The sequence below is a fragment of the Chiloscyllium punctatum genome, chromosome 1 (assembly GCF_047496795.1).
Source record: "Chiloscyllium punctatum isolate Juve2018m chromosome 1, sChiPun1.3, whole genome shotgun sequence".
Classification (NCBI taxonomy): Eukaryota; Metazoa; Chordata; class Chondrichthyes; order Orectolobiformes; family Hemiscylliidae; genus Chiloscyllium; species Chiloscyllium punctatum.
In genome coordinates, this window is record NC_092739.1 from 115,304,266 (window position 1) to 115,330,727 (window position 26,462).

At 41.7% G+C, this 26,462-nt stretch overlaps 1 protein-coding gene across 1 annotated transcript in view; it reads right to left on the minus strand.

Moving 5' to 3' along the window:
* The window catches only part of ube2r2 (ubiquitin-conjugating enzyme E2R 2), a 157,690-nt gene that overhangs the window by 51,104 nt on the left and 80,124 nt on the right, over positions 1–26,462 (minus strand). Inside the window, exon 2 of the mRNA XM_072572793.1 lies at positions 4,479–4,565. Coding sequence (XP_072428894.1) covers positions 4,479–4,565 — 87 coding nt within the window. The remainder of the gene's footprint in view (positions 1–4,478; positions 4,566–26,462) is intronic.

Consider the following 26,462-nt stretch of genomic DNA (forward strand, 5'->3'; position numbering starts at 1 on the left):
GTTCAGTCTTCTCCATTTCTTCTGCTCAGAGGGATCAAATGGGGCCCGAGTTATGCTTATTTCCTTGTGGGGTTCTTCTAATCTTACTCCGGCCCGACACCAAAACTTCCTCCAGTACATCAATGACATGCTTAGTATTACTTCCTTCTCTCGTTCCACATTGAAAAAAGTGTAACAATTTCACTTCCAATTTCCACGCTGCCCTTACCTTCACCTGGTCCATCTCAGACACCTCCCTTCCTTTTTCAACATCTGCTTCTATTTCTGGGGAAAGGGTGGTAGCCGATATCCACTGTAAATCCACCAACTCCCACAGTTATGTTGATTTGACATTTCATACCCTATTTTCTGTTCTAACTTCACCCCATTCTCCTAGTTTCTTTCTCACCGTTGCATCTGTTCTGATGATGCTGTCTTCCACAGGAATCCTCAGAAATAGCTACCTTTCTCCTCAACCGAGCATTCCCCGCTGCTGTGATCAACAAGGCCCTTAACCTTGTCCGGCCCACCTCCTGCACTTCTGCCCTCACACCTTTTCCTCTTTCCCATAATAACGATAGGGTCCCCTGATCCTCACTCACCATCCCACCAGCTGCTGCATCCAAAGTATTACAAGTCATCGTTTTCATCATTTCACAACCAGATTCTCATACCCGTCACCTCCCTTTTTAGCATTCCACAGGGATTGCTGCCTCTGGGACACCCTCATCCACTCCGCTTCCATTTCTAACATTTGCCCATGCCCGCATGGCACCTGCCCTAGCAATCACAGATGTGGTAACTCCTGTCGGTCTACAGCCTCCTTTTTCAACTTCCATAGCCCCTGAAAAGAGCTTTCAGATGTAGCAGTGATTTATCTGCACTTCATTCACTCTAGTCGACAATATTTGCTGATCAGTGTGGTTTCATCTACACTGGGGAGAGGACACACAGACTGGGTGACACTTTTGAAGAACACTTGCATTCTGAGCCAGAGCTTCCAGTTGCCTGCTACTTCAACACAACACTGTTCCCACGCCAGCGTTTCTGTTTTGGGCCTGCTGCAATGTTCCAGCAAGCCTCAGCGCAAGCTCAGAAGAACAGTATCTCAATTTCCACTTAGGGACCCAGCAGACTTCAGGACTCACTAACTTTAGAGACTCATTCCGTCCTTTCATGTTTTTTATCCAGTCCAGTTGTGACATGGGTTACTTATACAACAGCCAAAACATTTTGACCTACTCTCAGGCCAATTATTGCATTACATAGTTTGCTTTCAGCATAGACCCTTAATCTCTGGTACCCTCAGCTCGCATTACAGTTAGCCAGCTTCTCTTCTGTCCTGGCCTGCCATCCATAATTACTTTGTTTAGCGACCCCTTTCTCATCTCTCTCTCTGGGTTCCATGACCACCGACCTGCTCACCTTCCCCACCCATTCAACCTTGCCTTCAGCATAAAGACCAGTTTTTCCCAGCTGCCATCAATTTTGATCAAGAGTCACTTTATTCAAAACATGAATTCTGCTTTCGTCCCGGATGCTTCCAGACCTGCTCAGTTTTGTGAGCATTTTTGGTTTTGGTTTCAAATATCCAGCACATGTATTTGGAAAGGCAAGGACTGATTTGGGATAGTCAACATGGCTTTGTGCGTGGGAAATATTGTCTCACAAACTTGATTGAGTTTTTTTGAAGAAGTAACAAAGAAGATTGATGAGGGCAGAGCAGTAGATGCGATCTATATGGACTTCAGTAAGGCATTCAACAAGGTTCCCCATGGGAGACATTAGCAAGGTTAGATCTCATGGGGATACAGGGAGAACTAGCCATTTGGATACAGAACTGGCTCAAATGTAGAAGACAGAGGGTGGTGGTGGAGGGTTGTTGTTCAGACTGGAGGCCTGTGACCAGTGGAGTACCACAAGGATCGGTGCTGGGCCCTCTACATTTTGTCATTTACATAAATGATTTGGATGCGAGCATAAGAGGTACAGTTAGTAAGTTTTCAGATGACACCAAAATTGGAGGTGTAGTGGACAGCAAAGAGGGTTACCTCAGATTACAACAGGATCTGGGCCAATGGGCTGAGAAGTGGCAGATGGAGTTTAATTCAGATAAACGCGAGGTGCTGCATTTTGGGAAAGCAAATCTTAGCAGGACATATACACTGTTAAGGGAATAGGGAGTGTTGCTGAACAAAGACCTTGGAGTGCAGGTTCATAGCTCCTTGAAAGTGGAGTCACAGGTAGATAGGATAGAGAAGGTGGCATTTGGCATGCTTTCCTTTATTGGTCAGAGTATTGAGTACAGGAGTTGGGAGGTCATGTTGTGGCTGTACAGGACATTGGTTAGGCCACTGTTGGAATATTGCATGCAATTCTGGTCTCCTTCCTATCGGAAAGATATTGTGAAACCTGAAAAGGTTCAGAGAGGATTTACAAGGATGTTGTCAGTGTTGGAGGATCTGAGCTAGAGGGAGGCTGAACAGGCTGGGGCGGTTTTCTCTGGAGCGTTGGAGGCTGAGGGGTGACCTTATAGAGGTTTACAAAATTATGAGGGGCATGTATAGGGTAAATAGGCAAAGTCTTTTCCCTGGGGTGGGGGAGTCCAGAACTAGAGGGCATAGGTTTAGGGTGAGAGGGGAAAGATAGAAGAGATACCTAAGGGGCAACTTTTTCACGCAGAGGGTGGTACACGTATGGAATGAGCTGCCAGAGGATGTAGTGGAGGCTGGTACAATTGCAACATTTAAGAGGCATTTGGATGGGTATATGAATAGGAAGGGTTTGGAGGGATATGGGCCAGGAGCTGGCAGGTGGGACTAGATTGGGTTGGGATGTCTGGTTGGCATGGACGGGTTGGACCGAAGGGTCTGTTTCCATGCTGTACATCTCTATGACTCTATGACGACATGCAGTTCTTTGTTTTATTTTGTTGAAAGGAGTGAATATTGAAGGTTATGTTAGATGTATCATTCAAGTGGTGTGCCTAAGATGGTGTCAAGCTTGTCATCGGAACTGTATTCATCCAGAGGATTCCCATCTTATGACTTGTAGACGATACAGTAATTGGGCAGACTGGAGAAGAATACTACCATTATAGGGCAAGCCAAACAGAAGCCAGGGAATTCCTAGAGGCATAGCACTCATCCACAGACTATTAACAAACACATCGACCTGGAGCCAATATACCGGCCACTACAGCGGACAGCTGGAACTGACAACCGGAAGCGGCAGAGACAGGCCACTATAAATGCCAGAGGAAACAGCACAGAAGCACTTCACAGGAGGCTCCCAAGCACTGAGGATGTCACCTAGACAGGGGACGAAATGTTTGCAAGACAAATTCCCAGCTTGGCGAACAGAACCACAACGAGCATCCGAGCTACAAATCTTCTCACAAACTTTGGAGAAGAATACTGCAGATTTGCGAGCTTTTCTCCTTTTTTTCCTATTTTTGTAGCCACAGTATTCATGTGGATCATCCAATTTAGTCACTGGTCAATGGCAACCACCAGATGTTGATAGATGGGATTCAGCGATAATGATTCCATTGAATGTCAAGAGGCAATGGTTAGATTTCTGCCTAGAGATATAAGGTGCGAATAGATATCTTCTGTTTAAGTATCTGAGGAGTGGTGGATTGCATGCAATCACCAATAGAACTGTGAACACCCCCACTTCTGACTACATGGTGGATGGAAGCAGTTGAAGATGGGTGGGCACAGGACATTACACTGAGGAACTTTGATGATTTATTCTTCCCAATTCCCTTTGACTGCAGCTGCTGGGGCTCCTTGTAAAGTCACCATAGTTCTAGGGGACCACAGGGCTGCTCTCCAATTAGAGAGAGATGACTGGTGATGGTTTAACCTAGGGGATCACCACACCTCAGGCAAGGGAAGAGGTTGAGGGCATGGGATCTTCATGGTAACCTCAACAACATGGTCTCATACATTCAACAATTTCAACCGTTGTATCACACTAGTCAATGTGTTGCACTCCCTTCTGGGGCTGATATATTCTACCAGAGGTATAGTGCCCAGAATTTCAGATGGGACCTAAACAGAGTTCTGCACAGCAGTTAACAAACTTCCAGTTTTTTGGATTCCAGCCATGAAATAAAGGCCAATAGGCCATCTGCCCTTTTAATTATTTCTATCCATTAATACTTTTTGTAATTTCTGTAATTAAACCTCTATCTCTCTGCCTATGAATAGCAGGTTCTCAAGTTAATGATCTGAAACATTAATTCTGTTTCTCTTTGCACAGATACTGCCAGACTCTAAGTATTTCAATCAATTTCTTTCTTTTTATTCAAGTTTAAGCATAGGCGCATTTTGCGGAGAGAAACAGCAGCCCTGGTGATAAGTGAATGAAACAATGAGATACATTTTCTTTTAAAAATGACAAATTTTAAGCAAAGCCATCAGCTTCTGGTCATTTCAAATACGCATTTAAAAATTCAAGAAACATCAATTTATAACTTTATAAAAACTTACCTCATAAATATTTGGGTGCCACATTTTTGTCAGAAATCTGAAGGTAGGTGGAGAATATGGATAATCTATTGGGAATTTCAGATGAGCCTAAGAAAAAATAAAAGACAAGGTCAAAATACACTCCTTTTAAACTAGCTAGACTACATTAACTCAGCAGAGAACCAAGATTTGAGATAAAATTAAATCACAACTTGATAGACATAAGCAATATAATAAAAATAAAGAAAATTATGTCACTGAAATGTGACAAATTTCTAGTATCAGATGGTTTCCATTTAAAGGAAGGAGGCAAGAAAACTGCCAACGGTCTAACAATACTCCTCTGAAGCTCTCTTAAATCAGGAACCATTTCTTTTGATGTTACTCGGCCTTTTAAGGTAGATGAGATAGGGGTAAACAGAAAATTAGAGCTCTGGAGGGAGTGCAGCATAAATTGACCAAATTAATACCTGAGCTTAGAAGAGGGATTCGAAGGGTGGGTCAGTAAATTTGCAGATGATAAGATTGGTGGAGTTGTGGACAGTGAGGAGGGCTGTTGTCGGCTGCAAAGGGACTTAGATATGATGCAGAGCTGGGCTGAGGAGTGGCAGATGGAGTTCAACCCTGTCAAGTGAGGGGTTGTCCATTTTGGAAGGACAAATAAGAATGCGGAATACAGGGTTAACGGTAGGGTTCTTAGTAAGGTGGAGGAGCAGAGGGACCTTGGGGTCTATGTTCATAGATCTTTAAAAGTTGCCACTCAGGTGGATAGATCTTGTAAGAAGGCCTATGGTGTATTGGCGTTCATTAGCAGAGGGATTGAATTCAAGAGTCGTGAAGTGATGTTGCAGCTGTACAGGACCTTGGTTAGGCCACATTTGGAGCACTGTGTGCAGTTCTGGTCGCCTCACTTGAGGAAAGATGTGGAAGCTTTGGAGAGGGTGCAGAGAAGATTTACCAGGATGTTGCCTGGAATGGAGAATAGGTTGTACGAGGATAGGTTGAGAGTGCTAGGCCTTTTCTCATTGGAACGGCGAAGGATGAGGGGTGACTTGATAGAGGTTTATAAGATGATCAGAGGAATAGAAAAAGTAGACAGTCAGAAAATTTTTCCCCGGGTACAGAGTGTTACAAGGGGACATAAATTTAAGGTGAAGGGTGGAAGGTGGAAGGTATGGGGGGGGGGGATGTCAGGGGTAGGTTCTTTACCCAGAGAGTGGTGGGGGCATGGAATGTGCTGCCTGTGGGAGTGGCAGAGTCAGAATCAGAATCATTGGTGACCTTTAAGCAGCAATTGGATAGGTACATGGATGGGTGCTTAAGCTAGGACAAATGTTTGGCACAACATCGTGGGCCGAAGGGCCTGTTCTGTGCTGTATTGTTCTATGTTCTAAGCTCAAAACATTAAATTACAAGGAGATATTGCACAAAATTATTTGCATTCTCAGGCACTTGGTAATAAAGGAGTGATTTGATTAAAATTTTCAAGATATCGGGGAGAAATACAGTCGGTAAACAGAAACTATTCCCATACGTTCCTTACTTAAAATTTAGGTACTTGATCTTGGGAGCCCAGTTTTAATAGTGGTTTAGTTTGCAAACAGGTCAAAATGGTCAGGAAAATTGGAAACGGTTATAAAATAACAAATAAATAGAGTGTGTACGGTTAGACGAAGCTATATAATAGCCTTGTAGTAATTGCGCTGATATTTAATTACATTTGAACTTAAACAGTATTCTATCCATTTTTCTTTTAAATTATTTAATAGTTATAGGGGATGACGTAATCTCAGCCAATTGGTCCTTCTTTTGATTTCATTGACCAGATGACATAACTGGTCTCTTGGACTTCGAATAGATAGAAGCAGCATTTCAAATCAGTGTAGATACATATTACTAATTGATGAGTTTACAAAATTGCCTACATTTTACCATTGTAGCTTCTAGCAAGGTTTCCAAACAGTGAAAACCATTACTGGGTTTGCAGTTCAAATATTTCAGGGGCCCCAAGATAGAGGACAGCATTGGTAATGGTCAAGTGGAAACGCTGGTCAGGATGCAAATTACTTCCCCTGAACAGTTTAAACACAGTTTAAATCAGCTCAATATTATGATTAGCTAAATGGGGAAGTCATGCTTGGAATGAAGCAACTATTAACACATTGTTGGAGGTATTCTGAATATCTACTGTGATGAATAGCAGGTTATGGGATCAGAACCAAAATGTAATTACACACACACAGTCGCGATTCTCAGCACTGAGACCTGAGAGTCTTCAAAACACATTGAGAAAGTGTGAAGAGAAACTAGATGAAGATTGTTGGAGTTTGTGATTTTTTTTGCCAAAAAGCGTGATTAAGGCAGTGAACATTTGATTTTTGTTCAAAGGCAAAATGTCATATTTGAAGTTGTGAGAAAGTATCCAGGATTAGCAATTAGAAGTTGAGCTTTGCTAACTTATTTGAGTACCATTAATTCTGAACTCAAGGATATTCACATACAGCAATTCCAGCATGGAGTCAAACCTGAGAACTTACAGGTCTGCGAGACATTTTACATAAGCCTACAGAAGGGCATAAAAGATACAGTACTAAATAGTCAAGCTTTGTAAACAGCATCTTAAGTGAGCAAAGAAAAGTAGAGAAGCAGAGAGGAAATGCTAAAGCTTAAAACCAACAACACACTTGATAATGATGGGCCAATTAAAATCAATGATGCTCAAAAGGCCAGAATTAGGGTAGCACACATGTCCAGAGGCTTATGTAACTGGATTAAATTACAGAATTTTGGAGAGGTTAGATCATAGAGGAACTTAAAGCAAGACAAAAAATTTAAAGTCAAAACATTGTTTATTTAGGAGCAAATGTAGGTCGCAGAGCACAGTTGAATAGGTAATGGGTAGGTTAGTATATGGATGAGGTAAAAACAATGATTGCAGATGCTGGAAACCAGATTCTGGATTAGTGGTGCTGGAAGAGCACAGCAGCTCAGACAGTATCCAAGTAGCTTCGAAATCGACATTTCGGGCAAAAGCCCTTCATCACTCCACTTCACCCTCTCCTCCTTGACCTATCACCTTCATCCCCTCCCCCACTCACCCAGTGTACTCTATGCTACTTTCTCCCCACCCCCACCCTCCTCTAGTTTATCTCTCCACGCTTCAGGCTCACTGCCTTTATTCCTGATGAAGGGCTTTTGCCCGAAACGTCGATTTCGAAGCTACTTGGATGCTGCCTGAACTGCTGTGCACTTCCAGCACCACTAATCCAGAATCTAGTATATGGATGATTCTGGATTAGTGGTGCTGGAAGAGCATAGCAGTTCAGGCAGCATCCAAAGAGCAGTAAAATCAACGTTTTGGGCAAAAGCCCTTCATCAGGAATAAAGCTGACCCCAAGTTGAAAAGGGCAGAATCAGGTGCTGTTATGGAAATGGAAGTAGGTGGTTGCCATAATTGTCAAAAATCCATTCCAAAGTCAAAAAAGATACTGAGTGCGATCAGTCTGGTTCAGCGTCAGACAGTTGTCAAAAATATGGAATCTGTGGTTGGAGAAAACAGTTTGCAATGTGAATCAATGACTGTGGATTTTCTGGATACAATTTGATTGGACAGACAAAATCAGGTGAGTACAAATTAGATTAGATTAGATTACTTACAGTGTGGAAACAGGCCCTTCGGCCCAACAAGTCCACACCGCCCTGCCGAAGCACATACACCCATACATTTACCCCTTACCTAACACTACGGGCAATTTAGCATGGCCAATTCACCTGACCTGCACATCTTTGGACTGTGGGAGGAAACCAGAGCACCCGGAAGAAACCCACGCAGACACAGGGAGAACGTGCAAACTCCACACAGACAGTCGCCCGAGGCAGGAATTGAACCCGGGTCTCTGGTGCTGTGAGGCAGCAGTGCTAACCACTATGCCACCGTGCCGCCCAATCATCCACTTCGGGTTCCCTTTCTCAAAAGTTTACAATTCTGACTAGATTCAATAAACAATTCAAGAACTTGTAGAAAAAGGTTTTGAATAAAGATATTGCATCAAATCAGTTCTTAAACTTCTATGGTCATTAAAGGATAAATTACAGTTGGCAACAATCTTCTACAATTACCGTGCCTTCACAAGTTTATTTACAACACAAGGCGCTCTTATAGTACAGGTCTGTTGCAGAGAAAGACTTAAGTGGTTCTACAGCACTGGAAAATACTTCTACGCTGATAGATTAGTTTCAGCAAGTGCCACTGCCTGACAGATAGCTTGTTCTAATCAGACTTTTCCAGTGCAGCTGAGAGAAATGTCAGCTGACATATTCTAAATGGGCACACTAACAAATTGGCCTTTTCACAGCTTCAGCTCAGTCTGTCACAAGAGTACTCAAAATGTGCAATTGAATTATGTCCTTGCGTACTTTACTGACTTTATATTGCAAATATTTATAAATATATTCTATTAGTTTTATCCTCAAATGACTCCCCTCAGTCTAGAGTGATGAGTCATACTCAGGTATGTTTCCTTAAGTGCTCGTGTTGTTCTTGTATGTCAGCCACCAGCCAAATACTTCCATGGATGAATGTGGGTCCAACAATACTCAAGCAGCTCAAAAAGCATCCAAGACAAAAGGAGCCCAAATCAACTAACGTGCCATCCACTGTCTCTCAGTTGCTGAAGAATGCTCCACATCGAAGATAAACTGCAGCAACTTCCCACAGGTACACTCTACTGTAACTTTCACACTGGCTACCTCTTAGCATCTTGTAGAACAGCAGAATCATAGCAATGTGACCTGTAAAGTTCAATTCCAAAACTCTCATTACCTTGACTTGGAACAATATTGGGGTAAAATATTGGGGAACAATATTGCCATTCACCTACTGTCACTGAGAACTCCCTCCCTGACAGTGCTGCGTGTGTTTTGAGGTAGCGTCTCACCAAAAAGCTCTTGAAGACAACTGGGGACAAGCAATAAATGCTGGTGTTGCTTATTCACATCCACAATAGAACAAAAACATGCTCCTTGTAAGGATATCAATAACCAAAGTAATATTTGATCACAGCAGCTATCATGACTGCCGGGGGCAGGGGGTGGAAATTCAGTCAGCTCCCATCACATATATGAAGATTACTTGCTTCATTTTCAACATCTGGGCCATGCTAATAAGGCTTCATTTACTACCATCTGAGCTGTGATGTTGGGACTTAGTGTCGAAATTGCAACTGCTTTGAACAAACTCAACGGTTTCATGAGCCATTCCAGAAGGCATCAAGGGTGCATATAATGTTACACTGTTGGCCACATCACATGAAAGTATAATATTAAAGAGTTAATTTGCTCTGCTGACTGCAGGAAATTGGATGTCCTGAGGCTAGGGTAGGAAGCCTCTGTTCTACAGGTAGAATGCAAGTGAACTTACATTACCATCCTTTGTCATTCACAGTCATTTACATGGCCATCTCCTATTATTCAGAGATAATTTACAATTGCATCAACACCCTATTCAAAATCAATAAGAACATTACAGTTGGAATTTTGACTAGTTCCTGTAGTTAAAAAATGATTTGCAACAGATTTGACCATTGAGGGATGATTGACATTATATTGTTTCTGGAGATGATTAGGTCACTTCATTGTCCTGAGTGGCATGTGACTGTGAGGGAGTGTCTGGGGGTTGTCGTGAGAGTATTACTGACTGTGATGTAAAAATTTTGAGTAAAGGAAGAACGGTTTCCTTTGTTCAGAGAAACCCTTGGACGCGCTTCTCAAGCATGGCGAAGAATGTTAAGAGTTTCTCCACAACTTGTACTTGCTTAATAAAATTTTGGTTGTTCACAGAAGTCAGCACCTGCAGTTGAATCAAGTGTGTAACGTTCTCAAGAAAAAGAACCTAACAAAAGTGGCAGACCCAAATTTGCTGAGTCTGGCAGATTTTACAATCATTTTCTGCTGGATAATAGCTCACAGATTACCGTAAATATTAAAATCAATGTGACAGCAAGGTTAAAGTGGGTTTAGGAAAAAAAACACTCTTCTACCAAGAGCTCAGTAAACAGCGATTTAGAAAAATTCTTCACTAATTTCCTTACCTTAAAAAATAAAAAATATGACTATCGTCCAAAGATCATTGTGCAAGTTAGGTGAATTGGCCATGGTAAAATTGCCCCATATTGCCCAGGGATGCGCAGGCGAGGGAGCTTCGTTATGAGCTACAGAGTACAGATCAGATTTCTAACCATTTTGGTCCTTTTGACTCAGTCACATCATGCAGTGCACTCAAAAGGGAATAATGATCTTCATTGTAATTTCTACATTCTGAATATTGTGGGATATCACACAATATACCCGAGAAAGCAATTTAAGAAATCATTTGTTGAAGAAAACCTATTCAATTCTGAAAAGATGGTTAGAAAGCAAACTTATTACTAAAGAATAACAAAGAGGGGATCAATTTTTATGTTGGACATCATCCAGTTCTCTGTCAAAGTGACATGAACATACCAATTATGCTCAAAAGATCCTGTTTATCCCATTTAGTGCTATCCAATTAAAACAACTTTCCAATACAACTTGTAAAATTCATCATTTCAACCACTTGGGGACTCACCACCTTTATTGCGAGCCATCTCTACTCGAGAGCAACTTTCACCAATCAAGGGCAGTGCTAAATATGACCTGACACAACTAATTGTTAGTACTGCCTAGCAACAGAATCTGCATTTTCATACAGCAAAGCAAGCTGTCAGGCTATTAAAATCACAGCCAGCATTAAGACAAACTGCATAATGACAACCTTGGATCCTGGATAAATGCTGATGTGAACAGCTGGGTGAAGGTTTGTTGATGGACTTGAGGCAGATTGGTCATCAATTCACACGCAAGGCAGCCATTAGTTCTTTTTTTTTCCCCCCTGACCTTCATATTTACATATTAAAACAAAACTGAGTAACAGTCAGACACAAGCGAATTCTGATAGCGAACATGAGAGCATTGCCAGCTAACATGATGCGGTCCACATGCACCTCCCCAATTGTGATTAGCAAACAAGAAGGGCAATCGTGATAGACAGTCAATTTTCTAACCCAGAGCCAAAGAGCCACAACCTAAAATACATTGCTTGTCCAGTGGTGATCAGTAACTAAAGAAATTGGAAGTGAAACTTTAAGCTTTCATGCTTGCATGGCTCATCTACTGAGTCAGTAAGCAAGTCTACAATGATTCATATTTCATCCTCTTCCAAGTTATAATGGAAGCATTAAACTTTTGTTTGGGCAAAATTGTAAAAGTAAAACTTTTGAAATACACTCACTGACCAACAGCAGCCATTAAATGGCCATCTGCAACAGAGGATCTAACCATTATCCATGGACATTCAATTACTTTACCATCAACAAAATCCCGATCATGATCATCCTGGGGTTTACTATTGAGCAGTAACTAAACTAGGCTAGCCATAAAAATATTACAGTCCAAGATAGGCTAGGAACACTCATCATGCGATTCCTTAAAACCTGCCCAGCATCTAAAAGGCACATATTAGGAATGGAATACACCTCACTTGCAGGTCCAACAACCTAAGAGGCTTGACACTCAAGGAGTGTCAAGTAAATCAGCCCACTTGACAGGCATCACATTCACAAACATGCATTCCCTCAACTCCAAAGATGCACTGCAGAAATACATTAACGTTCCCTAATCAAAACCTTCCAAATGCATGACCTCTGCCACCTAGAGAGGCAAAGGCAGCAGATACACATAAACACTATCATCTGCAAGTTCCTCTCCAAGCCACACACAATCCTGACAGAAAAGTACATTGCCATATCTTCAGTGATGTTCAATCAAAATCCTGAAACTTCCTCCCTAATGTTATTATGGGTTGATGTACAACAAATGGACCTCAGTGGTTCAAGGTGGCAGCTCACCACATTCTCCAGGGCATTTAGGAGTCAGCAATAATTGCTCACCCAGCCAGCAAAGTTCAGAGTGTAGTGCTGGAAAAGCACAGCACATCAGGCAGCATCTGAGGAGCATGATAAGGGCTTATGCCTGAAACATTGATTCTCCTGCTCTTCGGATGCTGCCTGACCGGCTGTGCTTTTCCAGCACCACACTCTTGACTCTGATCTCCAGCATTTGATTTTCAAACTAAAATTTTGGAACCATAAATAACTACTGACAGTAAGAGGTTCACATCGTATTCAGAAAAGAAAAAACGGAAAAGCACAGTCAGGTGATTCAAGCTCGGGTTAGTCTATTTTTCTTGTCCATGGAAAAGGAAATGTACAGAGAAAAAGACAAAAGTGTGAGAATGAAAAAGAGAATTAAAGACCTCATGAAAATGATATTATGAGATTATAAAGATTCAACTACTTACTTTCAAGTACTTTGAGCAAAAGTAAAATGGCAGAAATAAACTTGATTATGTTTTGATGTGAATTTCCAATGATTATCTCATTTGAGAAACACAGAAAATAAGAACAGGAGTAGGCTATTTAGCCATTTGTACCTATTCAGTGATTCAAATATCGTACCCTGTTCCCACTTTTTTCCCATACCCTTTGATCCTTTTAGCTAAAAGGACAATATCTAACTGCTTCTTCAAAACATTCAATATTTTGGCTTCAATGGCTTTCTAGGGCAGAGAATTCCACAGGCTCACCACTCAGTGAAGAAATTTCTTATCTCTGACAAATGGCCCACCCTGTATCCTTAGACCTTGACCATGGGTTTGGTGGGGTGGGGGGGGGGGGGGGTCACCCTAGTCACTGGGAACATCATTCCTGCATTTACCATGTCAAGTCCTGGTAAAAAATTGCATAGGTTTCTCTGAGATTCTGTCTTATTCTCTTGAAATCAAGTGAACATAGTCCTAGTTGAGAGTGTATTGCTGGAAAAGCACAGGTCAGGCAGCATCTGAGGAGCTGGTGGGGGGGGGGGAATCAACGTTTTTCAAGCCAGAGCCCTTCATCAGGAATATGATGATTCCCTGAAAATAGTCCTAACCAATCTAGTCTGGTAAACAATCGTCGTGCTCCTTCTATAGGCAGAACATCTGTCCTCAGGTAAGGAGACAAATTGCATTCAATATTCCAGGTGTTTTCACCAAGGCCCGAGACAATGCAGCAAGACATCTCAACTCCTGTACTCAAAATCTATGATAAAGAGCAACATACCATTTGCCTTCTTCTCTGCCTGCTGCACCTGCACCCTTTTGCGATTGGTGTACAAGGATACCCAGGCATCATTGCACCTCCCCCTTTCCCATTCAATCACCATTCCTTTTTATTGCTACAAGTGAAAAACCTCACATTCATCCACATGACACTTCATCTGCCATGCATTTGTTCACTGACTTAACTCATCCAAATTGAAGAATCTCTGCATCCTCCCCACAGTTCACATCCCAACCAGCTTTCTCACATCTGCATTCTTGGAGATATTACATTTAGCTCCCTATTCTAATTTACAAATATAAAATTATGAACTGCTGTGGTCCAAACACTGAATCCTCTATTACACCACTGATTGCTGGCTACCACTCAAAATGACCCATTTATTCCTACTGTTTCCTGTCTGCCAGCAGTTCTCTACCCACATCAATACACTATCCCTAATACCCATGCGCTTCAAATTTTACATGTTAATTTCACATGTGGGTCCTTACCAAAAACCTTCTGAAAATCAAAATAAAACACATCCACAAGTTCCCTTTTCTATGATTTACATCCCTCAAAACTTCAATAGATTTGTTGAGCAAAGTCAGACAACCCAGACCTACACAGAAAATGATTTCTGCAAAGCCATCAGGGATAGCAAGAAGCAGTACCAGACCAAGTTAGTGGCCCAAACCAACCATACAGACTCCCAATGCCTATGGCAACACCTGAACAACATTATGGGATACAAACTAAAGCAAAGCAAAATAGCAAACAAGGACACATCCCTCCCTACTGCTTTCTATGCTTCGTTCAAAGAGAATGCCTGCCTCAACAGCCCCACTGCAGATGTCAGATTGGTCTTCCTAGGGGTCAGAAAAGCCAAGGGAAGCGATGGGCCCAGACAGAATCCTCAGCCAAGCACTCAGATCCTGTGCGGACCAACAGGCGGAGGTGTTCACCGACATCTTCATCCTCTCCTTCCTACAAGCCAAAGTCTTCATCTGCTTCGAGAAGATCATCATCATCCCAATACCCAAGAAAGCTCACGTAACATGCTTTAATGACTACCATCCAGTGGTTCTGACCTCCATAATCATGAGGAGCTTAGACAGGCTGGTCATGGTCCACACCAACTCTAATCTCCAGGTCTGCCTCAATCCCCTGCAATTTGCATACTTTTGTAACAGGTCCACAGCTGATGCCATATCCCTAGCCCTGCACTAACCCCTGAAACATCTGGACAACAAAGACACCTTTGTCAAACTCCTAATCATTGACTACAGTTCTGCCATCAACACAGTTACCCCCTCCAGACTGATCTCAAACTTCCATGATGTAGGTCTCAGCTCCATCCTCTACTAATAGATCCTCAGCATTCTGACCAACAGATGGCAGTGAAGACAGGGAACTGCACTTCTTCCACAATAACACAAGACTGGAGCACCCACAGGGATGCTTTCTCAGCCCATTACTGTACTTCCTGTATACCCAATTCCGAATGAACGCTATCTGCAAGTTTGCTGACGACACCATCATGGTGGATGGATATCAAATAATGATGAGTCAGAATACGGAAGGAGATAGAGAGCTTTGTGATGTGGTGCAATGAGGCCAACCTCTCTCTCAATATTGGCAAAATTTAAGAACTGATCATTGACTTCAGAAAGAAAAGAGGATCATATGCCGTTGTCATCCTGTTTTCCTAGCTCAATCGAAGCAAAACGCTCAGAGACACAGTATAGTTTTACCTCCATCTTTATTCTGGGCCCTGGAGGGAGAGAGAGAACGATCGCCCACGTGCACAGATACATGGGTTCACGATCTTCTCTGAAACAGCAGTTTCTCAATGAACTGTATAGTCATTTTACAGAGAGGAGCATACAGATAAGGCAACATACTTATTAACTAGGTGACTGTTACAATCAGCGAGCATCAACAGTAAAGATTAAGCTTTCTGATGTTACACAACTGAATGTTCTTAGCCATGCTAACTGGCTTCACATGATGAATACTTTTGACATTACATCATGGATGCTACCTCATCTTATTAAATGGCTATACATACTGAATACGTTTCCACCTTGTTAACCCATTACCCTTGTCTCCAGGACCCCATTGTTAACTCTAAGTTCTTATCTGATCTTAGTCATGCTTAGCTGAACCTCTTGTTTCACAAAACTCAGAACTTAACTCTTTCCCGACCTGCTTATCCACCATACACACTCATTCCCTTCTTTTATCATTTCATGATAACCACTGAGATGGCACTGCCAGCTTTCATAAGGTTCTGACAGCCAGTGGTTAAACAAGTTACTGACACACAGCATTCAATGATTATAACAACAAAAATTACAAGCCTGTTTCAGTAATTAGAATTTGAAGAATCCTCCCAAGTGGAAAAAAAATTCACCAGTAAATGTCTTAAAATCACAGTCCTTCGTGACCACACCCTCCAAGTCGTGTGGGAACAAACCAGTTTTCTAAAACCAAACTTCAGTCTGTCCTTCTGCATCACTCCACTGAGAAATCTGATTTCTTAGATAAGGGCAGTCAAACACTTCACAAAACCAACAAGACTTCCATCCTTCTGGAAATGCTTTGGATGGAGGATATCAACACATCCAGCTGCAGTTGGATAGGTGGACGCAGAATTCTTTGCTGCATCTGCTCCTGCTCTGCTGTTAAATATAACAAAGCCAACTGGCTGCTGTGATGTTGGCTTGATCAGTGAAATTGCACATCCCTTAAATGATTGAAAGGCAAGGTAAAGCTCACGTAGTTTAAGGTCCATAGGAAGGCCACTGACAAAAAGCATACTGACCTCTTCACTTTTCATGCTTATGACTGGGGAGCTGATTGGATCAGGTTGCGAAAGGGTGGGTGGTGGCCCAAAGGCATGCTTTACCTGTGAATGGAGAAACTCTGAAGGTGATGTTAACTGCTGAAAGTATCTTTGCGTTTCCTCTCTCATCCCTTCCTTGCCCAAGTGCTTATCAGTATGAAGACAGTCACACATTTAACAATACTAAACGGTGTCTGCCTATTTCAGCATTCTCACTTGCCTTGAAGTCTGTTATCCTGTTCACTATTTACGACATCAAGTTTTAAACAATCCATAAATTCTAAATTGTACTGCCTAAACAATTCAGTCATTTATAAACAACAATAAATGGTCCTAAAATCAAACCCTGGGGTACCTCCATTCGGGTTATTCAAAAATTATTATCGTTTAACAAATTGATACTTGGTTAATGTGAAAGATGTCAGGAAAAGTACTTCAAAAGTCTGGAACAGCGAGAAAACACCAAAATGTTTCATGTGCTTTAATAATTAGTTTCAGTTCAGATTTAAATCTCAAACATCCCTGGGAAACAAATGCTGAATATTTTAAAATATGTTCTCCAAATGAAACTTGAGAAGACGACAGTTGGAATTACAGTGGCAACTTTGGTAGAGATCAACATTGCTTGAATTTGCAATAAGGGGGCCAATGATGTCTTAACAATAATTAACAGAATTTAAGCAGCTCAGTCTCAAGTTCTAATATTGTCTAGAAAATCTCAACAAAACATCAAACTAAAAATGCACTCTTTTTTGTGAACACAATGTTTTTGCAAAAACATTGTAATACAAAATTCTCATCTGGCTAAAGCAGGACCACTGACCCAACTGTTGTTTTTTCAACAGTGGGTATTGTTGAATTTCAAACAAATCAGGGCTAAGGCAGTTTACTTTAAGGTAACAAGTTTGGTAATTTTAAAAAGGACATAATGTACAATTTCCATGAAAAACAAAATCTGCCCTACAACACAGTCCACAAAACACATTGAATTGATATGCTGATTCAAACAAAGCAAAACAGTTACGAAAGGATTTTCTGAACCTTATTTTAACAAGCCAAAATTTTTAAACATCAAACTCTCAGCATGGCACAATTTACATTGAAACTTTCCTTTTTCAAACGAAGTATTAGTACAACTTTAATTTCAGTGCTTTCTCTTTTTTGCATTTTCTCACTGAAATTAAACTTAAGAAAAGAGAAAGACCTCAGTGGACCACATGGCACCACAATCCAAGCCACTCTCTTCCCCAAGTACAAAGACTCGCAGAGCCTCAAATTTCGCCACTAAGGGATTGAAATGTCTTTCTCAATTTACTCCTCACAGGGGCTCGAATCCCACAATCACACAAAGCTCGAACCCCAAATAAACACACAAAGCTCGAACCCCAATTAAACACACAAAGCTCGAACCTCGCTTAAACACAACAAAGCTCAGCACAGTGCGGAGGACTTGAACCTCAAATCAAACCACCCAGTAGACTTGAACCACAGTACCGTGCAGATGACTCGAACCTCAACCAAATCCACCCCAGGGAACTTGAATCTCCGTACCGCACAAAGAGCTTGAATCTCAATCACACACCTCTCCTCCCCAATGCAGTGCAGAGAACTCTAACCTCTGCCTGCCTACACTCTCATGAAACTGTGTCTCTCAAGTGACCTAATTAATGTTCGAGGAATCTGTGGAATAGACAGCAATCAAGCAAGGGACCATCTCCAGCACACAGGAATATCGAGAGGGACCATGGTTTAAACTCTTACCTTGTGAGCCCATCTGTCTTGAGATACTGGGCAGTTGCTGACACTGTCCGATTGTAAGTATCTATTTGGATTCTGTAGACTGTGCCAATATTGTTGTCCCATTTCCTCCCCCGCCCCTCTGAAGCAAAATGCTCAGAGATACAGTATACTTTTACTTCCTTCAACTTTACTATGCGCCCTGGAGGGAGACAGAACAATCACCTATTTGCACAGACAGGAGTTCACTGTCTTCTCTGGAACAGCAGCTTCTCAATGAACTATATAGTCATTTTACAGGAGGGTCATCCAGATAAGGCAACATACATATAGATTTGGTGACTGTTACAATCAGCTAGTGTCAATAGTAAAAGATTAAGCCATCTGCTGTTACACAATGAATGTTCTTAACCTTGCTAACTGGCTTCACATAATGAATTCTTTTCACCTTGTTAATTGACGTTACATATGGAATAATACCTCATCCTCTTAAACAGCTCTATATAATGACTGCTTTTCCACCTTGTTAACCCATTACCCTTGCTCCCAGCACCCCATTGTTAACTGTACATTCTTATCTGATCTGAGTCATGAAGACAACAAAACAAATTTGCATTAGGTCAATCAGTTTAAATTATACCCTGAAAAATACCAAACTCCAATCAAGTTTGAATTTAGTACATTGACAATATTAAAAGCCAATGACATAATTCGATGCTTTGGGAGTATAAGACCAGGGAAAATTGAACAGTTGGGAAAACTGCCAAGTCACCAGCCTCTGCAGACTGCTCAGAGAATAGCTCTCTTAAAAGGTACCTTTATCGATCAGTAACCTGTGAAACAGAAATCCCTAAGAAGAATAAGACAGATGAGATTTAAGAGAAAATTCGACATCTGGCTGGTTTTGAAAATTTGAACTTTTGGTAAACCTTAATCAGGAGTTTTATTGGACTAGTATTAGAAAAAAAGAAAGTAAAAGATAGGTTAGAGGAAGGAGCTGTAAATAGTTGTTAGTTGATTATTCTCTGTTATACTATAAGAAATAAAGTTGTTCATTTTTAATTTAAATACTTCTTGGCCTCTTGAATTTTCAGAACATCCTGCACTCGATAAATCTTTTTTGTGTTGCTGATTTAAATTAAGCAGGAGTGTTTACCCAGTGTTTTAACACCTACAACCTCTTCTGTCACGCAAAAGATTCAGAAGCTTCAACACACGTATCAACAGGGTCAGGTACAGCTTCTTCCCAGCCATTATTAGACTGATGAATGGACTCTCTATCTTAAAATAATGCTGATCTTGCTAATGTTGATCTTGCCTAGCGTACACCCTGTATGATGTAACTTGTATGCCTTTGTCTAGTTTTTTTCACCCTATGGTCTGTATGTTCTCGCTTACTATGATCTGCTTGTACTGTTTGTAAACATAGCTTTTCACTGTAATTGGGTACATGTGACAGAAAATAAGATCAAATAAATTAATCAAACCAAATCCATGCTGACACTGTCCAATCCTGTCACTGTTTTCCAAGTGGTCTGCTATTAAATCTTTAAGAATGGTGTCTTGTATTTTCCACACTATCTTTGTTAGGATAACCTGTCTATAATTCCCTGCTTTCTTTCTAACTTTTTAAAATAGTGTGGTTACATTAGCTGCCTTCCAATCCACATGAACTGTTTCAGAGTCTGTAGAAGTTTGAAAAATGACCACCAATGCACAGACTATTTCTAGGAATACTTCCTTTAGTACTCTGGTGTGATATTAAAGAGTTAACTTGCTCAGCTGATCTGCAGGAAATTGGATATTCTGAAACTAGGATGGGATGCTTCTGACTTACAGAAAATTGTAAGAAATTACATTATCATCTCAGATGATATATTGTTCAGAAGCATTTGCATGGCCATTTTCTTGCAATTAAAAAGCCTACTTACATTTTCATCCCCTACTCAGAAATCAATAGGAGCATTATACTTGGAATTCTGACTACTCCCTGTAGTTTAAAAATATATAATTCACACCAGATCTGAACATTAAGGGATGATTTGCACTATATTGTTTCTGGAGGTGAGATGGTCACTGCATTGTGTTTTGAGGTGACTGAGGGTGTCTGGGGATTGTCTTATGGGCTTTATTGACTGCGATTTAAAAGATTTTGTATAAAGGAAGGACTGTTTCCTTTATACAAAAGGATACGCTTCGCAACCATAGTGAAGAGTGTTCGGGGTTTCTCCACAGCTTGTATTATATTATTAGATTAGATTAGATTACTTACAGTGTGGAAACAGGCCCTTCGGCCCAACAAGTCCACACCGCCCCGCCGAAGCGCAACCCAACCATACCCCTACTTTTACCCCATACCTAACACTACGGGCAATTTAGCGTGGCCAATTCACCTGGCCCTGCACATCTTTGGACTGTGGGAGGAAACCGGAGCACCCGGAGGAAACCCACGCAGACACGGGGAGAACGTGCAAACTCCACACAAGTCAGTCGCCTGAGTCGGGAATTGAACCCAGGTCTCTGGCGCTGTGAGGCAGCAGTGCTAACCACTGTGCCATCGTGCTTAATAACATTTGGCTGTTGTTGACATAAGTTGGCAAATTGCAGTTGCATCAAGTGAGAGAGAATGTCAGGAAAAAGAACTTAATACTGGGATGTAAATTCCCAAGCCTTGGGGATTTATAGGATTGAAGGCCAATCAATTTCCCCAACAAAAGTTTCTGATTAATATCGGTTTCCTTCAGTTCCTCTCTCTCACTTGACCATACAGTTGGTGTATGGGAGAGGGATTCACATTTTTGCATCACTGGAATCTCTTCTGGGCTAGAAGTAACCTGTACAAGGAGGATTGATTGTACCTGAACTGGAAGGGGACTAATATACTGGCAGGGAGATTTGCTAGAGCTGCTCAGGAAGATTTAAACTGGTAAGGTGAGGCAGTGATAGATCAATCTGAGACTGGTATAGTTGAGAAAAGTTAGTTAGTTAGTTAGTTAGTCAGGGCAGACATGAACAAAGAACAAGGTAGGACTGATATATTAAACTGCATTTAGTTCAATACAAGAGGCCTAACAGGGAAGGCAGATGGACTCAGGACATGGTTAGGAACATGGGACTGGGATATCATAGTCACTACAGAAATGCAGCTCAGGGATGGACAGGATTGGCAGCTTAATGTTCCAGGATACAAATGCGACAGGAAGGACAGAAGGCGAGGCGAGAGAGATGGGGAGAGTGGCATTTTGAAAAGATATAGCATTATACCTGTACTCAGGGAGGATATTCCTGGAAATACATTCAGGGAAGTTATTTGGGTGGAACTAAGAAATAAGGGATGATCACCTTATTGTATTATATAGACAACCATAACAGTCAGTGGGAAATTGAGAAACAGATTTGTAAGGAGATTTCAGTTATCTCTAAGAATAATATAGTAGGGGATTTTAACTCCAAACATAGACTGGGACTGCCTTAGTGTTAAGGGTTTAGATGGAGAGGAATTTGTTAAGTGCGTACAAGAAAATTTTCTGATTCAGTATGTGGATGCACCTACGAGAGAAGGTGCAAAACCTGACCTATTCTTGGGAAATAAGGCAAGGCAGGTGACTGAGGTGTCAGTGGGGGAGCACTTTGGGGCCAGCGACCATAATTCTATTAGATTTAAAATAATGATGGAAAAGGATAGACCAGATTTAAAAATTGAAGTTCTAAATTGGAGAAAGGCCAATTTTGACAGTATTAGGCAAGAACTTTCAAAAACTGATTGGGGACAGATGTTCGCAGGTAAAGGGACAGTTGGAAAATGGGAAGCCTTCACAAATGAGATAACAAGAGTCCAAAGACAGTATATTCCTGTTATGGTGAAAGGGGACGCTGGTAGATGTAGGGAATGCTGGATGACTAAAGAAATTGAGGGTTAGGTTAGGAAAAAAGGAGAACACATGTCAGGTATAGACAGGAGAGATTAAAGGCAGGAGTATACTTAAGAGGGAAATCAGGAGGGCAAAAAGGGGACATGAGATATCTTTGGCAAATAGAGTTAAGGAGAATCCAAAGGGTTTTTACAAATACCTTAAGGACAAAAGGGTAACTAGAGAAAGAATAGGGCCCCTCATAGATCAGCAAGGTGGACTTTGTGTGGAGCTGCAGGAGATGGGGGACATACTAAACAAGTATTTTGCATTCGTGTTTACTGTGGAGAAGGACACGGAAGGTGCAGAATGTAGGGAAATAGATGGTGACATCTTGAAAAATGTCCATATTACAGAAGAGGAAGTGCTGGATGTCTCAAAACGCATAAAAATGGGTAAGTCCCCAGGACTTGATCAGGTGTACCCGAGAACTCTGTGGGAGGCTAGGGAAGTGATTGCTAAGCCCCTCGCTGAGATGTTTGTATTGTTGATAGTCACAGGTGAGGTGCTGGAAGACTCAAGTTGGCTAACGTGGTACCACTATTCTAAGAAAGGCGGTAAGGACAAGCCAGCGAACTATAGACCAGTGAGCCTGACATCAGTGGTGGGCAAGTTGTTGGAGGGAATCCTGAGGGACAGGATGTACATGTATTTGGAAAGGCAAGGACTGATTTGGGATAGTCAACTCGGCTGTGTGCATGGGAAATGGTGTCTCAGGAACTTGACTGAGGTTTTTGAAATAACAAAGAGGATTGATGAGGGCAGAGCGGTGGACGTGACCTATATGGACTTCAGAAGGGCGTTCGACAAGGTTCCCCATGGGAGACTGGTTAGCAAGGTTAGATCTCATGAAACACAGGAAAATTAGCTATTTGGATACAGAACTGGTTCAAAAAGGTAGAAGACGGAGGTGGTGGTGGTGGTGAAGGGTTGTTTTTCAGACTTTTCATCATTTAGATGAATGATTTGGATGTGAACATAGGAAGTATAGTTAGTAAGTTTGCAGAAGGTATTAAAATTGGAGGTGTAGTGGACAGCAAAGGTTTCCTCAGATTACAACAGGATCTTGGTCAGATGGGCCAATGAGCTGAGGAGTGGTGGATGGATAAATACAAGGTGTTGCATTTTGAGAAAGCAAATCTGAGCAGGACTTATAGACTTAATGGTAAGGTCCTAGGGAGTGTTGCTGAACAAAGAGACCTTGGAGTGCAGGTTCATAGCTCCTTGAAAGTGGAGTCACAGGTAGATAGGATGGTGAAGAAGGCATTTGGTATGCTTTCCTTTATTGGTCAGAGTATTGAGTACAGGAGTTGAGAGGTCATGCTGCGGCTGTACAGGACATCGGTTCGGCCACTGTTGGAATATTGCGTGCAATTCTGGTCTCTTTCCTATTGGGAGGATGTTGTAAAACTTGAAAGGGTTCAGAAAAGATTTACAAGGATGTTGCCAGGGTTGGAGGATTTGAGCTATAGGGAGAGGTTGAATAGGCTGAGGCTGTTTTCCCTGGAGCATTGGAGACTAAGGGGGGGACCTTATAAAAGTTTATAAAAACATGAAGGGCATGGATCGGATAAATAGACAAAGTCTTTTCTCTGGGGTTGGGGAGTTCAGAACTAGAGAGCATAGGTTTAGGGAGAGAGGGGGAAGATATAAAAGAGACCTAAGGGACAACGTTTTCACAGAGGGTGGTATGTGTATGGAATGATCTGCCAGAGGAAGTGGTGAAGACTGGTACAATTGCAATATTTAAGAGGCATCTGGATGGGTATATGAATAGGAAGGGTTTGGAGGGACATGGGCTAGGGGCCGTCAAGTGGGACTAGATTATGTTGGGATATTTGGTCGGCATGGACGGGTTGGACCAAAGGGTCTGTTTCCATGCTGTACATCTCTATGACATGCTCAGGCGACTTTTACTTATTGTATCATGCCAGACAGGAACAAACAATTGTTGCAGTTGCCCCATGCACTCTTTAAACATTTGCCATTGCCTATTCACCATCATCTCTAAGTAATGCTCCCCAATTTCTCATAGCCAAATTGCATCTCATATCATTGTTGTTTCATCTATTCAGATTCAGGACTCCAGTCTCAGACCTAACTGTCACTCTCTACCTTAACGAAGAATCCCATCACATTATGGAAATCTGGAACAACTGCACTATTTTACTCAAAACGCTAGACAGTGCAAAGCTTCCAAACTACATTAACACATACTTCTATGCAGGAAAACATGAGAAATACGTCATTCTGCCCCTCATGCCTGTTCCACCTTTCCAATCGATTGTTACAAATCTATATTTCTAATGTGAGTTCAGGGTCTCTTGGATACTTTCATCAAGAGCCCAAAAGAAAGAATCTCATCCCTTGGCCAATGACCTCACTAGTTATTTATATATTTGCATTACTTTGTGCAAAATAGCACAAGGTAGCTCACTCCTAAACCAGAAGAACACATTAAGTTTGAGATAACAAATTCGAATTTTAACTTGATTCTGGAGAATTTTTAAGTTTCACATTTGACGTATCATAATTCTGCATTAATGTTGTATGACAACAGCATGTGCTAGTTCTGTATTCCAGAATAATATGCAATTTATAATAGCAAACATTCCAATCTTTGTTTTCACACTGTCATAATAATAGAAGCATTTTGAATGACAACTGAGTAGGACATTCTACATAACCCTATGTTATTTCTCACATGTGAAAAATGGCTACATGTGGGCAATGAAACTGGATTCAGCAGGAATTGGCAGAAGATATGCTGTAGTGGGGTTACAACCAGGCTAACTGCACCAAAGAGATTCAGGAAGTCACAGTCCAGTAAACACTTTTTGCTAGGAGAGCGTTAATGTCTTCAGGGAGGGTGGAGGCCTAAGAAAAACTAAAATGCTCTTGAGCAGGATTATTCATATACAGGAATTCCACTATTTATTCATTTCCAAGATGTGTTCGCCGCTGGCTGGGTTAGCATTTATTGCTCATCCCCAGTCACCCTTAAAGTAGTGGTGACAGGCTTTCTTAAACCACTGCAGTCCATCTTGAATAAGCATAAATACAGAAAATGGAGAAACTCAGCAGGACGACTTGATTGGGTTGGGATATCTGGTCGGCATGGATGGGTTGGACTGAAGAGTCTGTTTCCATGTTGTACATCTCTATGACTGGCAACATATGTGGAGAGAGAAAAACAGTTTACAGTTTGTTTCTGGTATGACGCTCGTACACCTACAGTGTTATTTGGAAAGAAGCTCCAGGATTCGGACCCTGTGACACTAAAGAAATGATGATATAATTCCAAGTCAGGATGGTTCGTAGCTTGGATGGGAACTTGCAGGTTATGGTATTCCCATGTATCTGCCGCACTTATCCTTCTGGATGATAGTGCGCAGTTTTCAAAAGCTGCTGCCCTGTGCTGAGATGGCTGACCTCCAACCAACACAACCATCTTTCTTTGTAATAATTAGGTTTCCATTTAGTGGATAGTTTTCCCCCAATTGCTATTGACCCCCAGTTCCACAAGAGGCCTTGAAGCCATATTGTCAAATGCAGCTTTGACATCAAGGGCAGTCACTCATCCCCTCAGGAATTCAGCTTTTTTGTGCCAAGGCTCTAATGAGATTAGGAGTGGAGTGGCAGAAACTAGGAGGTAGTGAGAACTGCAGATGCTGGAGAAGTCAGAGTCGATAAAGTGTGGTGCTGGAAAAAGCACAGCACGTCAGGCAGCATCGGAGCACCAAGAGAGTCGATGTTTCGAGTTTAAGCGGGAGGTTAAGCCCAAAACATCGATTCTCTTGCTGCTCAGATGAGATCTTGCAGACCTCAGGACTCAATATCAAGTTCAATAATTTTGGAGACTTAACACGTTCTTCCATGCTTTTCACACATGCCACACCCTGGGCTGCTTTCAGCACAGCCAATCTATTTTCACCCACTCAAAATCTCCATTATCACTGACGATCAAGATTCTATTTGTTACAGTAACTAGCCGGGTTGGATGCGCCCTTATGGATAAGAAATAGCTGGGTAGTTTTCCACATTGCCAATCTGATGTCAGTGTTATACCTGTACTGCCATCAGGAGACAGTGAGGCCTGCAGATGCTGGAGATCAGAGCTGAGAGTGTGTTGCGGGAAAAGCATAGCAGGTCAGGCAGCATCTGAGGAGCAGGAAAATTGATGTTTTAGGCCGGAACCCTTCATCAGGAATCATCATATTCCTGAAGGGCTCTGGCCCAAAACGTCGATTTTCCTGCTCTGCGGATGCTGCCTGAGCTGCTGTGCTTTTCCATGAACACACTCTCAACTCTGTACTGTAAACAGTATGGCTAGAGATGTGACTCACTCTGGAGT